The 20,285-nt window shown below is 39.2% G+C and overlaps 1 protein-coding gene across 1 annotated transcript in view; it reads right to left on the bottom strand.

Moving 5' to 3' along the window:
- Tbh (Tyramine beta hydroxylase) overlaps positions 1 to 19,475 on the bottom strand; it is a 76,768-nt gene extending 57,293 nt beyond the window's left edge. The window contains exon 1 of the mRNA XM_090374952.1: positions 19,130 to 19,475. Coding sequence (XP_090231078.1) covers positions 19,130 to 19,432 — 303 coding nt within the window. The 5' untranslated portion in view covers positions 19,433 to 19,475. The remainder of the gene's footprint in view (positions 1 to 19,129) is intronic.
- Positions 19,476 to 20,285: the final 810 nt, after the last annotated feature.

Genomic DNA, 20,285 nt, shown 5'->3' with positions numbered 1-20,285 from the left:
CATCTCTGCTTCCATTTTTGTCAAAACAAGATGGTTCTGTTGTCACTTCAGCCAAGGATAAAGCTCACTTGCTAGCATCCCATTTTGCTTCCAACATATGTATTAATGATCTTGGTAAAAGACCTCCCACCATTCCCAACACGCTGCATTCAAATGCCTCCTGTGGTCTTCCGTCAAAAGGATGTTAGAAGGATTTTGACGAATCTTGATGCCAAGAAAGCTCCAGGTCCTGATAGTATTTCTCTACTTGTTCTCAAAACCTGTGCTCCTGATCTTACTCCTAATTTTTGCGCCTTTTTTCACTTTCTTATTCCAAAGGTGTTTTTCCTTCTGCTTTGAAATTTGCTCATATCCAGCCAGTTCCTAAAAAGGGTGACAAATCCGTCCCATTCAATAATCGACCCATTCCAATTACTTCTGCTCTTTCTAAAGTAATGGAGAAATCAATTAACCGCCAACTCTTAAACTACCTAGAAACCATTCATCTGCTCAACGATCTCCAGTAAGGATTCTGTCAGTGTCGGTCAATAGGCCTGACGTAGCCCAGTGGTCAGGAGCGAGAGTACATAGCACGCGTTCCTTGAGTGCACCGGGGTTCAAGCCCGTGACTACTAAATACGATAAATATTTGTATTGACGATTTATTGTAAACTCTACTGACTTGGTTGTCGTGCCGGAGTATAAACAGAAAATTTATTTATTTATTTATTTATTTATTTATTATATTCTGGCTTATGTTACCCATTTATGGACAAATTCAATGGAAATGTTCGGTGAAACACAAGCAGTTGCTCTTGACGTCTCAAAGGCTTTCGATCATGTTTGGCATACAATAATAAATCATCAATACAAATGTTAATCGCATTTAGCAGTCATGGTTTGAACCCTAGTCCACTCAAAGATCGCGTCATACTGCACTTACACTCCTGACCACTTGGCTATGTCAGGCCTGAGTTTGGCATAAAGGTCTTCTAAACAAGCTTCCATCTTATGGTTTGCCAACTGTTTTTGGCAATTGGTTATCCAGTTATCTCTCTGATCTCTCACTGAAGGTGATGGTAGATGGCCCTCTCTCTTCTAACTTTTCCAATAATGCTGTTTTCCCCAAAGGTTCAGCTTTTTCCCCCCACTCTTTTCCTCTTGTATATTAATGACCTTCTTCCATTGACTGGAAATCCTATCCATAGTTTTTGCCTATGATAGCACATTGCATTACACTTTCCATTTTGAGAAACCTTCTCCGGCTCAATCAGCTTCACCTTCTCAAATATCCGCTACCAATTCCTTAAATGCCGATCTCCAGGTATTTCTCCAGTGGGGCAAAGACAACTTAGTTGATTTCAATCCTTCTAAAACTCAGCCTTGTCTTATATCTCGCAAAAATTACCATTCTTTGTCTTCTCATGGAAGAAGACAGAGAGTGGTAATCAATGGACACTACTGATCGTGGACTAATGTTATTAGTGGAGTCCCTCAGGGTGAAATTTTGGATACGTTGTTGTTTTCTATATTTATAAATGATATTTATGATGATATATCAAGCTTAATGTCCAAGTTTGCAGATGATACGAAGGTTGGCAGCGATGTTAAGGACACTAATGACAGTACGCTGTTGCAACAGGATATAGAAAAGTTGAACAAATGGGCTGAGAGGTGGAAAATGAAGTTTAACATTGACAAATGTAAAGTACTACATATGGGAAGCAGTAACCCCAGAGTAACGTATCAACTCTGTGGTACTACACTGACAGTGGTAGAGTACGAAAAGGACCTGGGGGTAATTGTGCAGGCATATATGAAGTTTTCTGAGCAGTGCAGACGGTCTGCAAGAGTAGCTCATGGTGTCTTGTCAATGATATACAGGAATTTCTCTAGCAGGGATAAGGAGGTGATTATCCCCTTGTATAAGGCAATGGTCAAGTCACACCTTGACTACTGTATGGAGGTATGGAGGCCTCATTTTAAGAAGGATGTAGAGCTTTTGGAACGAGTACAGAGAAGGGCAACAAGATTAGTCAATGGAACAAAGGGTTGCACTTACGAAGAAAGGCTTAAGTTTTGCAAATTACAGTGTCTGGAGACTTGACACCTGCGAGGTGATCTAATTGAGGTGTATAAAGCCTTGAACGGTTTGAGCATTCTTAATGCTGATGGGATTCTTCCTCTTGCTCAGAATAATCACCTGAGGGGGCATAAATTGAAATTGAGGAAAGACAGATGTAGGAAAGATGTGCGGGAGTTTGCCTTTAGCCAGGGAGTAGTTGGTTGATGGAACAGACTTCTATCCCTTGTTGTGATAGTTGATAGCCTAAATAAATTTAAGGCTGAGTTGGACAGGTATTTGGAACGAACGGAGGGGTTAAATGGGGACATTTTTTTTTTTTTTTTGACTGATGCTGCATAAGCTTGCTTTCTTGCATCATATGCCTCTACTAATGCTAAAAGGATTCTTCTGCTCCTATGCTTATCTTTGGCGACACTCCGATTTCTAGGCAAGATGATATATCTCTTTGGGGATTACCCTACCTTTTAATCTCTCTTGGCACAAGCACATTAGAAATATTGCTTCCTCTGCATCTAAAAAACTTGGTTTTCTCTTTCGCTCTCGAGGATATTGAGGATATTATGTAATATTTGACGTGGACACTGAGTATTAAAAATAAAGATTAAAGACTGTTTTCCAGTAGGTAAACAGAATTTATGATGGAATATCTGTCCTAATGATTCGCAGGACATGATGACTTGATTGTAATGTTAGTATCCATATCCATGCAATAAATATTCAGATAGTTAAGTAGTGCTAGGAATTAAGAGATTAACAGAGGATTGTTCTCCTTAAAAATTTTTGTTTTTCCCCAGGACAATAATCTCTTTAGTCGTTGTAGTAGGGTTTTAGGAGCATAAGGCTAAGGCCATATTGCCCCGTGTCTGTAAATTGCATGTGTTCTGAGGTCGAATTTCTGTTGCTTTGCTGAACGAAAAACCCGAGTTTCCGGGAGAAAAAAACCATGCCACCCACGCCTGAGATCGACTAACTCAGCCACGTTGTGAAAATGGCCCATAAAAATTCCTCCAGTCACCAAGACTCGACTCGAGTCTTTTCCACCCGGTGTGAGGAGGACGACAATTCTACCAAATGTGCTACCCACGAGGGCCTTTCGAAGTCTGTGGGACAATGATTGGGCCACAGTGCTGGTGAATTGATATGGGCACTAATCGATCACACCACGTGACCTCCTACTTACACTGAAAGTAAAAGGAAAACTTTCTAATGGACAACGGAAAGAAACATTTCAGCGAGACTAATTGAAAACACTTACTTAAAACTGCATTTAAGTATCAGAGCGATGGAAGTAAATTTAAAATTCCTTGGATAAGTACCTACGCTAAGAGATTTATTAAATGTTTAGAGACATTTGATGGAGATTTCTCTTATTTTAGGAGTTATACATATTGATTCTATATTTTTTAGACATTTAATGTATTCTGTAATAGCGCTTTAATTAGTAGCTTTTAATAATGAATCTTAATTAATAATAATCCGCTTAGCAGTGCCATTCTACAGGAAAATTGTAATAGTCATGAAAAACAATTTCTTGGATGGCTGTTGAAAGATGGTGGGGGTGAGGAGAGGGGAATATACTGGAAATAGTTTTCTACATTGCCTTTTGAAGTCGATGAAGCAACCATCGAGTCATTAAGAGATTTGCTAAGTATTTACACCCACAAAACCTGCTTCTGTGGATATTTTAAAAATAGGAGCACGCACTAAATAACTCCAAATACTTAAATATGTCATTGATTAAACCAACAAATATCGGAAATCCTGAAATCCTTTGTCCACCTTTGTAATCGGCTTAGCGTGAGATGTGGGATGGATGTACAATGTGTCTGTGTCCGCTTGCATCCGATTGTGACATGGTAATCCGGAAATATATGGTGGTAAGCTGTCCTCCGTTCTTTTTGTCTATATCGAAGGTAGGCGATAGTTGATGTTAAGCAAAGAATTGTTCTGGTTCATATAGCCTGCGTTGTTAAAGCTTCATTTGTCCCTTCTTGATGGCCGAGTTATTATGCGATACAGACTACTCGAGTAACAGAAAAAGCATGAAAATGAAGGAAAACATTATTCCCTGGAGGAATCTACAGTAAAGGGCGGCCCAGCAATGAAGGGTGAGTTGCCCAAATTTTTTTCTAAAGCTTCTGCAGTCAATCCAAAAGTCTGTCAAGTTAAATAATTATTCCTTTTTTTTTCACACTGACTATATTTCCTCTTACAGGAATTCAGTTTCCACCGCATACCTCAGTAGCAGCCAAACGAATCCAGAGGCCCTGAGCAATAAGCGGGGGCCTTTTCGAGTAAATTACATTTAAGAAATTAAGCTACTTCAAGTTATAGAATTAGTTCTAGAATAACCACGCCTTCGCTGACGTGGTTATAACCACCGTCCTCCAATCTGAGAAGGCCTAAGTGCGAATCCCATAAAGGACGGGAGGAATTGTAATGGGCTTTTTTCAGGTGGCTGAGTTAGTCGGTCTCAGGAGACGGTTGCTTAGATTTTTCTCCAGGAAATTCAAGTTTTGATTCAGCAAACAGTAAACCACCGAAGAATACAATCAGTTACAGATGTAATATACTCACACACCATAGCTTTATTTGCTTAGGCTCTTAACACCTCTCTGACCTAACACAAATAAAACAACATGTGATTTATCTGGAAACAATCAACTGGCATCTCAGCGAGCCAGTTAACAAGCTGCGTAGTGTGTATTTTCTTTCTTGAATCCTTGGAGATTTCGCTGCATAATAATAATTCTTAGCAAGTTCGTCTCTTGCGATAGTACAGTGGTTATAATAACTGACCTCCCACAAGCCCTCTTGATTAGCACAGTGCATATTATCATGTGTCCCAGCACACCGAAAAGAAAAGGCCTATGTTCAAATCCCGTCAATGATGCGAGGAGTTTTTATGGGTTTTTTCGCCACATGGCTTAGTTACACTGATGTGCAAAATTTAGGGACCAGTCAGGTTTTCACCTGTAGCTTCTCATAGGTGTGGCTTGGATATGGGAAAAGCATACCACAGGAACCTCGTGAGGTACAGAAATGATGAAGGAAACAACAGCGACACAACAACGGAAACAAAACGGTACAGAGGGATTTTATTCAAAAATGGCAATATAGCACTGGCTGCCATGATACAGATGCATCACTGCCAAAGATGGAACAAAGGGAAGAGGTGGTCCTCAGTAGGAGATATGGCCACCCCTAATGTCGATGCAGGCTTTGCACCGCCTGTCCATACTTAGAACAATGTTGTTGATAAGTTCTTGCGGTAACATCGTCCACTCCTCTGTCAGCGCCATCTTCAGGTGGTGAACATTTTCTGGTGGGTGTGGATCTGCCGCTAGACGTCTCCCCAGAGCGTCCAATTAGATCGGTGGAAGGGGCAGGCCAATCCATATGAACAATGTCCTCACTTTCCAAAAGCATATTTAGCATTAGCATTAGCATTAGCATAGGCATTTGATGCAAGAAAGCAAGCTTATGCAGCATCAGCCAAAAAAAAAAAAAAAAAAAAAAAACCCACTTCCACTTCACCCCTCTGTTCGTTCAAAATACCTGTCCAGCTGAGCCTTAACCTTATTTAGGCTATCAACCTCCACCACAAGGGATGGAAGTCTGTTCCACCAACTAACCACCCGCTGGCTAAAGGCAAATTTCCGCACGTCTATCCTACATCTGTCTTTCCTCAATTTGAATTTATGCCCTCTCAGGTGATTTTTCTGAGCTAGAGGAAGAATCCCATCAGCATTGAGCATGCTTAAACCATTCAAGGCTTTATACACCTCTATCAGATCACCTCGCTGGTGCCTAGTCTCCAGACACTGTAATTTGCAAAACTTAAGCCTTTCTTCGTAAGAGCACCCCTTTGTTCCATTCACTAATCTTGTTGCCCTTCTCTGTACTCGTTCCAGCAGCTTTACATCCTTCTTGAAATGAGGCCTCCAGACCTGTATACAGTACTCTAGGTGTGGCCTGACCATCGCCTTATACAATGGAATAATCACCTCCTTATCCCTGCTGGAAAAATTCCTGTATGTCATTGACAATACTCCATGAGCTACTCTTGCAGCCCGTCTGCACTGCTCAGAGAACTTCATATCTGCCTGCACAACCACCCCCAAGTCCCTTTCATTCTCTACCACTGTCAGTGTAGTACCACAGAGTTGATACGTTGCTCTGGGGTTGCTGTTTCCCATGTGTAGTACTTTACATTTGTCAATGTTAAACTTCATTTGCCACCTCTCAGCCCATCTGCTCAACCTTTCCAGATCCTGTTGCAGCAGCATAGTGTCAGTAGTGTCCTTGACAACCCTGCCAACCTTTGTATCGTCTGCAAACTTGGACATTAAGCCCGATATACCATCATCAATATCATTTATAAATATAGAAAACAATAATGTACCCAACACTGAGCCCTGAGGGACTCCACTAATAACATCAGTCCACGATGAGCAGTGTCCATTGATTACCACTCTCTGTCTTCTCCCCCTCAACCACCCCTTTATCCATAGCAGCAATTTGCCTCCAATGTCACACTGCTCCAATTTGTGTAGCAGTCTTCCATGTGCAACAGTATCAAAAGCCTTTCTAAGATCCAAGTATATAATATCAAAGTTATTCCCTGCATCCAGTTCTTTTGTGACTGCATCATAGTATCCAATCAAGTTGGTCAGGCAAGACTTCCCCTTAACAAAACCATGCTGTGTCTGAGCTATAACTGAAGTCTTGTCTAAATGATCCTGCAGTGCTTCTTTAACCAGTGCCTCCATTAATTTTCCTGGAACAGAAGTTAAGCTCACAGGTCTATAATTACTTGTGTCAGCCTTTGATCCTCCTTTGTGAATTGGGGTCACATTTGCACATTTCCAGTCTATGGGTACCTCCCCCGAGTCCAAGGAAGCTCTCATAATTATGGCTAAGGGTTTGCTTACTTCCTTTGCTGCCTCCTTTAATATAACTGGATAGATCCCATCCACCCCGGGTGCCTTTCTTGTGTTTATCTTCAACAGTTTCTCCTCCACTTTACTCCCAGTTATTTCAAGATTCTGTAGCTTACTGCTAGAGTTGAATACACCTCTGGCATTCCCCTTGCTGAATAACTCCTCATGTGTGAATGTCGATGCAAAATATTCATTTAGTTTGTTAGCTACCTGAGCAGGATCATCAACACTTGACCCATCAATATCAAGTGGACCAATCTGATTCATCCCCTTCCTTCTAGAGTTTACATAAGTAAAGAACTCTTTGCTGTGTTTCTTTGCATCCCTTGCCAAAGATTTCTCGTAATCTGCTTTCGCCTGCCTAACCTCCTTTGTAACTTGGTTGCATATCAACTTGTATCTATCATAGGTTTCTGTGTCATGTGTTAATTTGTAAGTATCCCATGCATTTTTCTTCTCTGCCATATGCCTCATTAGTTCATCTGACATCCATTTTGGCCTAAACCTTGAACAATATTTCTTAGTTGGTATGTAAAGCCTAGTAGCTTCCAAGATAAGTTCTTTGAATGCTTCCCATTTTGAATTTGCTGTTGGTAACATCATCAGTTGGTCCCACTGTATAGAATTTAAATACTGTCTCAGTCCATCGTAGTCGCCTTTACGGAAGCAATAACCCTTCCCTTTACCCCTAATGGTAGTTACCTCTTTGAGTAAATCCCACTTCAGCACACTGTGATCACTGCCACCTAGTGGTTCATTTATCTGCAGATTCTTAATGCATGAAGAATCACTGCTGATAATCAAATCAAGAGTATTACTCCCTCCAGTTGCCTCCCGAACATGCTGATGTAGAAAACAATCATCCAATAAATCCACAAAAGCCCTGCTAGTGTGTGAGTAACCAGCCCCCAAATACCAGTCAATATCTGGGAAATTAAAATCTCCCATTATAAGACACTCTGATTTACTGGCCCACTCTATTTCCCTGTACAGTTCCTTATTATACTCATCAGAGTCATTAGGCCTATAGCACACTCCTACTCTCAGTTTTGATCTCCCAATGTTTATGTCACACCAAACTGACTCCACACTGCACTGTCCAGCGATGTCGACTGGCTTCACTTCCTTGGTTTTTATGTGTTTTTTAACTAATAGCATAACCCCTCCCCCCTTCCTATCCTGTCTATCCTTTCTGTAGACGTTGTACTCCCCAAATTCCAGTTCTGCATCCCTTATATCTGTGTGACACCACGTCTCTGATATCCCAACAATATCTGCCTTCGATGTTTTGAGCATATAAACAGCTGCAGTGCGCTGGGGTGTGGCGTTATCACCCATAAACACGAACTCGGGGCCAATGGCACCTCGGAACAGAGACGCACATGGGGAAGGATTACTTCAGTACAGTAGCGTGCACCGGTTACAGTACCGCCTTCCAGTATCTGGAGTTGTGTACGTCCATCCAAGATAACGCTTGGATGGACCAAGATAATACCTCGACCGCCATATCGATCCCTTTCAGTGATGTTTGCGGGGTGATAACGTGTGCCAACCTCTTGCCAGATTAGCTGACGTCCAGAATCGCTGCTGAGACTGAATCTAATCTCATAAGAGTACCTTAAGTAGAGATTTTGTGATTGTAACCTTTAGAAATAGTGTTGGTTCTTAAGTTTTGTACACCAGTGTATTTGGTCACATGCTAGTTTTCTCTCGGAAACTGACCGGAAACAGGCAAATCGACCCACAAAAACCTGCAATTTATAGACACGGTGTACAGTCGCCTCATAGCCTTAGTTGCGTTGAAGCTTAACACACACACACACACACACACACACACACACACACACACACACACACACACACACACACACACACACACACACACACACTCGTCATCACTTTCGAACTTTGAAATGACCGCAGTAATGCAGATGCATACAATTGTTTATTGCCATCAAGACAGCAGGATCAGAGGCTTTCATCCTGCATTGAATTGAAAATGGCTGATGATAATACAATTGTTTAAAATTAAGGCATAACTGCGTGCTGAAATTAATTTATAGCACGAGGAAGGCAGCTGTCTGTGTGAAAAATCAGTGACTCTGATTTTTCACACAGACGTGTGAAAAATCAGATCACACGGGTGCGATCTGATTTTTCACACGTCGTGCGATTAATCGAGTGCGTCCTCTGGTCAGTTCACCTGCTTTGCTGAACGAAAAAAGCTTGCTGGTTTCGCCCGAGACCAACTAACTCAGCTACGGTGTGAAAAGCGTCCATAAAAGTTCTTGACGTTATTGACAGGATTCGAACCCAAATTTTTTCCAGAAGGTATTGAGAGGATGGTGATTATAACTACTGTACTGCCCATGTGTTTCTTACATGATGCATTAGGTTGACATAACGCATTTCAATTGTGCTCATAAGTCGCTGACACAGCAACTTTTCATCATGTGAATTAAATCAGAGGAAAAATAAAGAAATATTTGAAAACTATGCATTCAGCTTAGTTTTTCATATATGACAGCATTAAGCTGTATATATTTGGAGCTTGGGTCACTTGGATGTTTATAAACACGTGTGGACTATTGAGATATCTTGAGGCAGCAATTTTTTTCTTTGCATTTCTTTGGGTTTTTCTAGAAATATCTTGAAATCGTTGAGAATCAGTTCAGATGCTGTTCTTCACTAATGATTTTAAGCACAATTAAGAACAAGCAAAATAAAAATTATCTTTTTTTATCGTGGTCCCAGTCTATACAATAAAATGAAGAAAAAAAATTCTGGTCCACTCCTCTTTGAAAATCGAAGCCCCTCGTGAGTAGCACAGTTGGTATAATCACCGTCCTCTCCAGACCGGCTGGAAAAGACTTGAGTTCGAATCCCGTCAACGACGCAATGAATTTTATGGGTCTTTTTCACAGCATAGTTTTTTCTCCCGGAAACTTGGATTTTTCATCCAGATAATAGCAAATCGACCACAGAATTCACGCAATTTACAGACATATATCCTGCGCAATACAGCCTTAAAACCCTACAACAACCAGCTAACCTTGTATGTTGGAATAATTTGTAATATCTCATCTTCAGTGATTTTTATTTCGATTTATGTTAATTGATTCAAAATATTGGATTAATTAATGTATCTTTTTTATAATTAATTTAATACATAGTATAAAAATTATTCATATGAAGCAATTTAAAAACTATAAATTTCGCAATGGTGGACTATCGAATATTCTCCTGATGTCAGGGCCACTGCGACTCTATGCATCCCCAATAAGCGAAATCAAATTTGCCCCCCCAAAACATTTCATTAAAAATTAAAATGAAATGTATATAATTATTATTAATTTATTGAAAAATAAAAGAATTACAACATATCTCACATATAATATTATGAAACAACAAACAAAATCATTCTGAAATTCTGGAAATAAAATTTAAATTCTAAATCACAGCAATCATTCTCTATCACAGTAATAAAATAGAAATGTTAAAAAAATTATACAAATCTATGTTTCCTTGCTTTAAAAGATACGAATTTATTAATTATGTATTTAATTTATATTTATTTGTTCCAAATGATCATTTTCCATTGAAATTATTGCCAAATTAGAGAGTTGTTGACACATTATCGTAAATAATTTTTCATTAATTTTAATTTTGAAAAACTCCGTTCACCTAGCCAACTGAAACTGGAAAAATTGTCAGAAAAATTGGCATTAGCAATGATATATGATGCAAGAAAGCAAGCTTATGCAACAGCAGCCACAAAAAAAAGAAAAGAAAACCCATTTCCCATTCACCTCCCCATCCGCTCCAAAAGATTGTCCAGTTCTTGCTTGAATTTATTTAAGCTATCAACTTCCACAACAACAGATGGAAATTTATTCCACATTCAACCACTCGCTGGCTAAATGCAAATTTCCGAACAACTGTTCTACAACTGTCTTTCCTCAATTTGAATTTATGCTCTCGCAAGTGCGCAATCTGAGCAAGAGGAAGAATCCCATCAACATTGAGCCTGCTTAACCCATTCAACACCTCAAGCAGATCACCTCGCAGGGGCCTAGACTCCAGAAGCTGCAATTTGCAGAACTTAAGCCTTTCTTGGTAAGAACACCCCTTTGTTCCCCTCATTTGCATAAATTTTTAATGCAACTGTTACATTTGAAAAAGTATCTGTAAAATTGTTTTTAAAAATATATTGTAACACTTCAAATGGAGTAATATTGTCTTTAAAGAGAAAATTAGCGTACCCTTAATTTAAAAGAAAAAATTAATTTTGAAATTTTGTTGCGGATCCTGAATAGCTTCCTCTCTACGTCCTTAATCGAACGTCTTTTCAATCTTTTCCTTACAGTGTTAATTCTGGAAAGGAAGCGGCAATGCCAGTGATAGTATCCATATTATTAGCCGAATCGAGAATCTTTTGCAATGCTTCCTCTGTTCATTTTCTTGAAAATATTCCGTGATTTCCCATTGGTAGGGGTGTAAGGCAAGAATGTTCCATGTCCACTGTGCTCTTTGATTTATATGCAGAAGAACTGATGAAAGAGTTCAAAGAAGAGCAGAAAGGAGGTGTAAAAGTAGGAAGGGGGAAGATAAAGACAATAAGATTTGCAGATGACTAGATATTGATTGCTAATAATGAAGAATTAGAGCTCCTTGGACATCTTGAACAGCACAATAAAGGATAAAATATGAAGATTAACAGCGATAAAACCAAGGTATTGTTAATTTCAAAGTGGCCAGGAAGAAGAATCAATACATTAGATGGAATAATATTGGAACAGGTCGACGGATCCAGCTACTTGGGAAGCATAATGACCGAAATCGGGAAAAGCCTGGAAGAAATAAAAACAAGAATTACAATGGGAAAGAAGCATTTAGTAATAGAAAAGAACTATTGAGAAGAAATTGAAAGGAGGAATTAAGAAAGCAAATGATGAAAACATTTATATGGACTGTTGTACTATATGGCTCCGAACCATGGAACCCGGGAAAGAGGAGATTCGACGCCTAGAAGCTTTCGAGATGTGGATGTGGAAGAGAATGGAAAGGGTGAAATGCGTGGACAGAGTGATAATGAGATTTTGCGGAAAGTAGAAGCCAGAATGTTTGCAAAGAATTAAGAAGACAAAATTACTTTATAGGACATGTATTGAGGAGAGAAAGCATGCTGAGGAAAGGGATTGAGGGGTAGATGTGTGGGAAGAGAACTGTTGGGAGAAGGAGAATTGGAATGACGGATTGGACGGTAAGAGGAAATTATTATTATTATTATTATTAATATCAATTTATTTCCGAAGAACTGTCCTTTTACAGCTATGCAGCTAGAGGACATGAGTTATATACAGAGAAAAAAACATAAAATACAGACATATGCATTGCATACAGAGCCAGATACAATATACGGCCTTAAACAGCCACTGGTGAAGATACAAAAACATAAAGTTATAAGAAATACAAAAACATAAAGTTACAACAAGTACAAAAACATAAAGTTACAACAAATAAAAGTGCATCCGGATACATCGAAGCGTGGATATTGCGGTATCACAGAGAGTCCACCTAGAGCTTGACTAAGGCATACATGTCTGCAAGAATGGAAGATCTGTAGGTTCTGTCCTTGCAAAGTTTCTCAGCGTCTATGGCTAATCTGTTAAATATTTGGAAGGAGTTGTGTGGAAACATGTTGTCCAAGGAGGACATGCTACGCAGCTTCGACCTGTATGGGGAGGTGTTTTACTGGCATCTTCTACTGTCGGACGGTCTGGCGATGATATCCCAAATAACTGGTGACTTCAGTTTTCCGGATAGAAGCTGAGAGAGGGTAAGAAGGTTCCTAGAGATGATGTGATACCTCCAAGGAAGCGTATTAAGATTGGTGACCAGAACAGATTTTGAGATTGTAGGTGTTAGCCCAGCAACCCTATTTAGCCATTTCTATAATGCAGGAATTAAAAGTATAGCACAAGATAGAGAAGCATGCGTCAATGAAGCCCTGAACCTGCCTGAGGGCAGAGAACTTGAAGAAAAAGAAGATTTTATGACTGCAAAATATAAATATGAAACACAGATCCGGATAAGCGATTTAATGTGCTTGCAATGTCATGTACTGTATTTATTTCAAATGAATTATTTGCCTGTCGTGTTGAATACTGGTGAACGACGGAAGTCGCGCTGATCATCTGATTGTATAAAACCAATCGGATGACCAACGCGACTTCTGGGTATGTGGGACAGGCCGTTGGATAGGTTTTAAAAGTAACATCAAGTTTCAGAATGGTAATCCCTTTGGCTCTTAATTCGTGCTTAGCAGCAGCACTAATTGACTCAAAGCCTCAATAGGTGCGAACAATATGCGTTCCCAGTAAAGTCTCTCGTAATCCGTTCGTTATAGGGAAATTGTCTTCGTTCTACTCAAACTATTATTACCACGCCTACCCACTTGTGGCGGCCCTGCTTGGCGTAAGTTTGTCCAGCATTGGCAAAGACGCTGCTTAGGGAAGCCATACAAAGTTTTCAAACAGGAATAAAATTTCTTTATAAAATTTCGAAAAGTCAATGTTACCATGAATCAATTTAATATGGCTCTGCTGCTACTATGTATGACATTAAAGAGCAAAAAACCATAATTGAAAGAGCTAAAGTTTGTTATATTGTTAATTTTCTCGCTGTACTTTACTTTTTCCTTCGTGAGTAGTACAGTTGGTAGAATCACTGTCCTTCCCACACCAGATGGAAAAAACCTTCAGTTCGAGTCCCATCGATGACGTGGGGAATTTTTATGTGCCTTTTTCACAACGTGGCTGAGTTAGTTGGTCTCAGGCGAGGGTAGCATGGTTTTCTCTCCCGGAAAATCCGGGTTTTCGTCCAGCAAACAGAAAATCGACGATAGGACATACGCAAATTACAAACAGTATACACAGAGCAATATGGCCTTAGTGCCGACGCTCCTAAATCCAACTACAAAAAACCAAAAACCAAACAGTTATATTAGAGTCATCAGGAAAGTTAGCATTAGCAGAGGCATACGATGCAAGAAAGCAAGCTTATGCAGCATCAGCCAGAAAAAAAAAAAAAAAAAAAATCCTCCCATTTCGCTCATCTATTCACACCAGTTGCTTGTACAGCTCAGCTTTAAACTTATTTAAATTATCAACTTCCACAACAAGAGATGTAAGTCTGTTCTAGCAATCAACCCCGCTGGCTAAAGGCAAACTCCCGCACATCTATCCTACATCTGTCTTTCCTCAATTTGAATTTATGCCCTCTCAGGTGATTATTCTGAGCAAGATGAAGAATCCCATCAGCATTGAGCTTGCTCAACTCGTTCAAAACCTTATACACCTCAATCAGATCAACTCGCATGTGCCTAGTCTCCAGGCGCTACAATTTGCAGAACTTAAGCCTATCTTGGTAAGAGCACCTCTTTGTTCCCCCTCACCAATCTTCTTGCCCTTCTTTGTACTCTTTCTAGCAACTCTACATCCTTTCTAAAATGAGGCCTCCAGACCTGTACACAGTATTCAAGTTAATTCATATACCCATGTCTGTATTGTGTCCGTAAATTGCGTGTTCCCTGATCTTTCTGCCTGTTTTTCTGGACAAAAAAAGAAAAATCACCTTGCTATCCATGCCTGAGGTCGACTAACTCAGCTATGTTGTGAAAAAGACCCATAAAAATTCCTCGTCGTTGATAGGGTTCATGGGTCTTTTTAACCCGGCGCGGGGAAGAACGGTGATTATACCAACTATGCTATCTACAAGGGTATAAGGATTTTTTTAAATATTGGCAATGTTTTAAAAGGCCTTCCATCGACATTTTTTTTTTTTTTTTTTTTTTTTTTTTTTTTAGATTTGATGATCGTGAAACGATCTCTGGATTTTTTATAGATTCGTGAGCATTTTCGAAATAACATCAACAGTAAATATCACATTTAAAGGAATAGCATATTTACTGATTTCTTCAGAGTGGCGAGTTCCCTTCAGTGCAGATTGAAATCCATTTGATACTCATGGAGCCGAAAAACAGATGAGAATATTGAAGATGACACAAAGTGTAATGTAATGAGTTTCAACTTTTCTAAGTTGACTTATTATTATTATTATTTTTTTATTAACATGAATAGGACACTCTCGAGGATAGTACAGTTCGTATAATCACTGTCCTCCCCACACGGGGTAGAAAAAACCTGAGTTCAAATCCCGTCAATGACGCGAAGAATTTTTATGGGCCTTTTTCACAACGTGGCTGAGTTAGTCGGCCTCGGGCGAGGTATTAACTTTAGCCATACAGCGCAAAGAACCATAGGCTCTTGTTGCAACCGCCAAAAAATAAAAAAACAGGCAAGAGAATGCGAATTACGCACTTCTCGTAGGTAACTGTCCAGTTGATCTTTGAATTTATTCAAACTGTCAGCCTCAACTACCTGCGAAGGCAACTTGTTCCATGATCAACAACTCGCTGACTAAAAGAAAACTTCCTGCAATATAGTCTAAACTTCTTCCTCTGGAATTTGAATTTATGGCCCGTAGTTCTGGAATTCTTTATAACAGTGAAAGTTCCGCCTTCATTCATCTTATTAACCCCTCTCAGAGCCTTATAAACCTCAATCAGATACCCTCTAAGATGCATATAAGTGGCATAGTGTTTTGTGGAAGGCGTCACCAGTGGTTCCCCTCATCTGTGCCATGGTATTTTGTGAAAAATTACAGAACCTCTGCAAAAGCCACAAAAGTGTAATGTCTGGTTTGTGTCAGAATGGTGTTATGTTCTACTGTTGTTTCTCTGGCTGCTTGGCTGCAGAGCCCCTAGTGGAACCCCACGTTGCCCACCACCAACACAGAGAGGTGAGCCAGCAGCATTATACTCTGGCTGGCCTCTGCCAGGGTCGACTGAGCTTCCCGACAGGGACCAAAAAAAAAAGGTTTCGAAGGCGTGAGTAAGGAAATAGTGAAGAAAGGTGGGGTACAAAGTAGTTAGAGAGAGAGAGAGAGAGAGAGAGAGAGAGAGAGAGAGAGAGAGAGAGAGAGAGAGAGAGAGAGAGCAGGCCACGGAGAAGGGGCCCTGCTAGGGATGGAATCAGAGAAGAGTGAGGACGGGGACTAGCCCCAGGGGGGAGAAAGTCATGGGAGACAGATGCTCCCATGGGAGTGCTACGTGAAGGCCACATAACAAGTAGCAATCCTAACCCCAGAAGGGTTAAGCATGACATCATAAAAATCCCACGACGAAGAACTCGTCGTCAGCAGATCCTACTCGGGAGAGACGGCCCGAGTTTGCATTTTTCCAAGTTTTGCACTTAAAATTCCACATATCCTGGATACTTCCTTCTCATCCACCTAAATGAGAAGGAAGTATCCAGGTCAGCAAGGAGAAATTAAGAGAAGGGGAACACATCAAGCGTTGGCTCAGAGAAGCAGGCTGGAACTTTATACGTGACTTGGGAGCTGGTTGCTGGATGGTTTGTGGAGGAGCTGATGCCAGGATAAGGCGTCTTCGCTTGAAGAGAGAAGTAACAAATGTGGAAAAAGCTGTGAAAGCTTGCTTGGAATTCATTAGTGCACTAACAGGTTGCATGGTAGTCAGGTGAAGATCTGTGTGTAGGTGTTGCCGGAGGTCAAGATAGATGGTGCAAGAAGAGATTAAGTGTTCCCAGTCTTCAGTTTCTCCACAGAAACGATCATCTTCAGAAAGGCCCAGATCATGCAGCTCTTTCTTGATGAGTTAAGAGATAAGAGATTTCATGAGTTAAGAGATAGGGTGTCTCTAGGTTTGATGTAAACCATTGAAGCCATTTCTTATCAATCAAAGAGACTAAGGAAAGAAAGTTCCTGGTAATGTGACCCTTGTCCCCAGTTGACCAACGGGTATGCTAAATGGAGATGAGTTCAGCCCAAAGGTTGCCAAGCTCTGTAGATCACATAATCGAAGTCTTTCCTCGTACGGTCGCCCTTTTACCGATTTCATCATGAGATTTGCCTGCCTTTGGACCCTTTCAAGAAGTTCAATGTCTTTTTTCTTAGGTGGTTTCCATACTTGGACTCAGTATTCCAAATGCGATCTTACAATTGCCTTATACAGTGGGATTATGACCTCCTTATCTCTACAGGATATTGTTTGATAAATCATCGATAGGATACCATAGGCTTTCTTGGCCGCCTGTTTATGCTACATAGCTTTTTTCTCTCGAAACTCTGGTTTTTCGCCCAGAAAACAGCAAATCGATCAAGAAGACACGCAATTTAGAAATATATTATAAACGGCGCAATATGACCTAAGTTACTAATGCGCCTAAAATCTAACAACAACCAACCAAGACAGAATTTAGTATTAGTATCAGTAGTGGCAAATGATGCAAGTATGTAAGGTTATCCAGTATCAGCCAAAAAAAAAAAAAAAAACCACACTTTCCACATTACCTGCCAATCCTCCTAATTTCAAACGATATGATCAATGATAGAACAAACTCGAGAACTGCTATTTTCTTTAAAACTGGTTCAGATTCACTCGGGAGCTGCCAAATCGCCAGTGTTAAGAAGGTTTTGCATATGCCATCTAACTGAAATATTATAACTTTGACGCTATCCATTCTGCATTTCCATCGTATTTCGGAAAGAGGTTTCAAAGATATTTTTGATTGAAAATAGCTCACCTCTTCGGATAGCTGGAGAAATAGTGTATACTTTTTAAATTAAGTCAAAAACCTTTTGACCACCATTAATGATTTGAAAGCATCACCCAAAACAGATTCATTGTAATAGCCACATGGTACAAAAAAAAAAAAAAAAAAAAAAAAAAAAATAGAAATAGAAATAAAAAAAACTCTTGAATTGATGACTAGTATACGCATTTTCACACCCAAACTCATTCCAATTATGTTTCTGCCATTGTCTTACCCATGTCCACAAGATCATTTACAGGACACTGAGACCGAGATATAGTACAAGATGACCGAAAAGTCTCTCCACAGTAGTAGACATACAATTTAATTTTTTGGCAAACATTTTACATAACATTTATAAATACTACATACATTGCGTTTAAAGAAATGCTGAAAGTGTGCTGTCCATTCATCGTTTTCTTGTCTCAGAACCTCCAAAAGTATGACTGAATTAAAAACAGCGATTAATTATTATGTAAAATGTGTGCCAATAGCTATTACGAAGAGTCTTATCGCCTTGTAGTTCTTTTACAATAAGTAAGCTTAGCAACAGTTGTCTCTTTATCGGAAACAAATTCCACGAAATGCTCTTCAGTACATCTCAAAAATCATAGTAATTTGCTACACGCGGCCAACATCTCATAGTACAATCTAATAATATTGCAAAATACTTAATATTTGATTTTGTTCACTAATGTCTGCTTGACTTTATTTGCCATTAACTTTGCCAGTCCATTTTGGATTTAATGGCATAAGTAATGATCTGACTTCGTTTTCATTTATACAACGGCAATGCTAATGCAACACTGCGTCATATTTAGAAATTAATTTCATTATAAAATTACCTGAATTTTCAGCTGCATCTAAGGATAACGTTTCCTCGTGGCATTTGAAAGCTAAATTGTACGATGCCAAAAATTGCATAATAGTTATCAACCATTCCGAAATCTTGCCAGTCCTTTGGCCTCCTAAATGCGTAACTAGTTCTTATAATAAATGTATTTTTTTTTCCAATAGTCGTTGCTCCAAATAAAATCATTTTAACTTGGATTGTATATGAAATTAATGAAGATGGAACAATATTTTTTAAACATAAGAAGCAGAAGACAGTTATTATTTTATTTTTATTTTTTCAGTATAACAGCGTTTTTCCCTCAGGCACGCCATCTAATCAATTTTAATTTAAACGACGTCATTAAGTGAAAATTATATTTCCATGATGCAGAAATATTTGAGACTGAGTGGAGCCATTATTATTTGTATATTTATTTTTGATAGATATACAAATAATAATGGCTTTGATAAATATACAAATAATAATGGCTTTGATAAATATACAAATAATAAAAATTTCAAGCAGTTAATAAAACGTAATATCTTGAGAGAAACTCAAATGTTTTCTTGGAATAAAAAAAATTTATTTTTAATTTAGGAAATTCGCTTACCTCAAAATGGGGTGTATCGAATCTATCCACCCACAGCAGGCATAGATCAGCATTAGCGATTTCTCCGTAGTCTGAAAATCCGACTCCAATCCAATCCATTTCGCTCATTTTAGCTCGAACTTCTAACGTCACCCTCTCATCATCGTAGTCAACCATCCAGTACAGATGGATGCGGTCTTCGGGATCCAAAGGAACATCAAAATAGGGCACATTGGACGTTACAGGATGCTTCGTCTGCTCCACAGGTGTTGAGAGCGCTAAGTGTGCCGTGCAGAGAAGCAGGACAGTGGACACGCAAGGCATCCTGAGACAATAACATGCGCTCTCTTCTTGAAGCGAACGCCGAAAAGGCTCGTGCCTATATAGGCCTAGAGAAAGTTGTGCTGTGACGCTGATGAGGTATTAGCATCCGACGGTAGCCAATGAGAGTATGAAGTAATGATATGTTCTGCGTGGAATGTGCATTAAAGAAATGCCAATGTGAACTCTGAAAAATGCTTGATTATTGAGGAAAGGAATATTAACCCGACATGGAGTTCAGCTTCGATAAATGAAAAATTTTCATATGCGGAGGCGAGCCTTGTTTTATTTTATTTTATCATTCAGTTGAAATATGATAAGCTGTTTACTGATGCACTGATTATAATTAATGCTCAATTAGTTCATTAAACATACTATAATTGTATTATAATTACAATTAATCAAAGAACGAAAGAAATTTATTTACAATAAATTATCTCCTTCATTACTAAAACAAAGACTTCCAATCAATGATCGTCATTCTTGATTTTAGAAGTTATTGCTACTTATCAGGATAAAACCAGGATTCCTTAGCATGTTTAGTCTCCAGAGCAAAGTTTTCGGTATCCCCACACCTCCTTTAATCCATACAATTTTTCATATATTGTTACTACATAGCTAATCTGTGACAGTCGTAATGAAAAGCCGTACACTTTATTCTACGCAAATATATGTAAATCTAAGAGATCACATGATGTGTGACGTATGCAGAAAAGAAATATAAAGCCATGTTACCCAATTATTTTCCAAATAAATTCACCTTCAATGGGTAAAAGACAGAATCTCACAGACTTTAGAAGACATGTAATTGTTGGTGTGCTTTTAGCTAGTGCTACAGCCAAGGACGGTTGCGCAA

Source organism: Mastigoproctus giganteus, chromosome 6, assembly GCF_048544385.1.
Source record: "Mastigoproctus giganteus isolate SK-2022 chromosome 6, ASM4854438v1, whole genome shotgun sequence".
Lineage (NCBI taxonomy): Eukaryota > Metazoa > Arthropoda > Arachnida > Uropygi > Thelyphonidae > Mastigoproctus > Mastigoproctus giganteus.
Note: the sequence above shows the minus strand (reverse complement) of the source record. Positions and strands in the feature narration are given on the sequence as shown.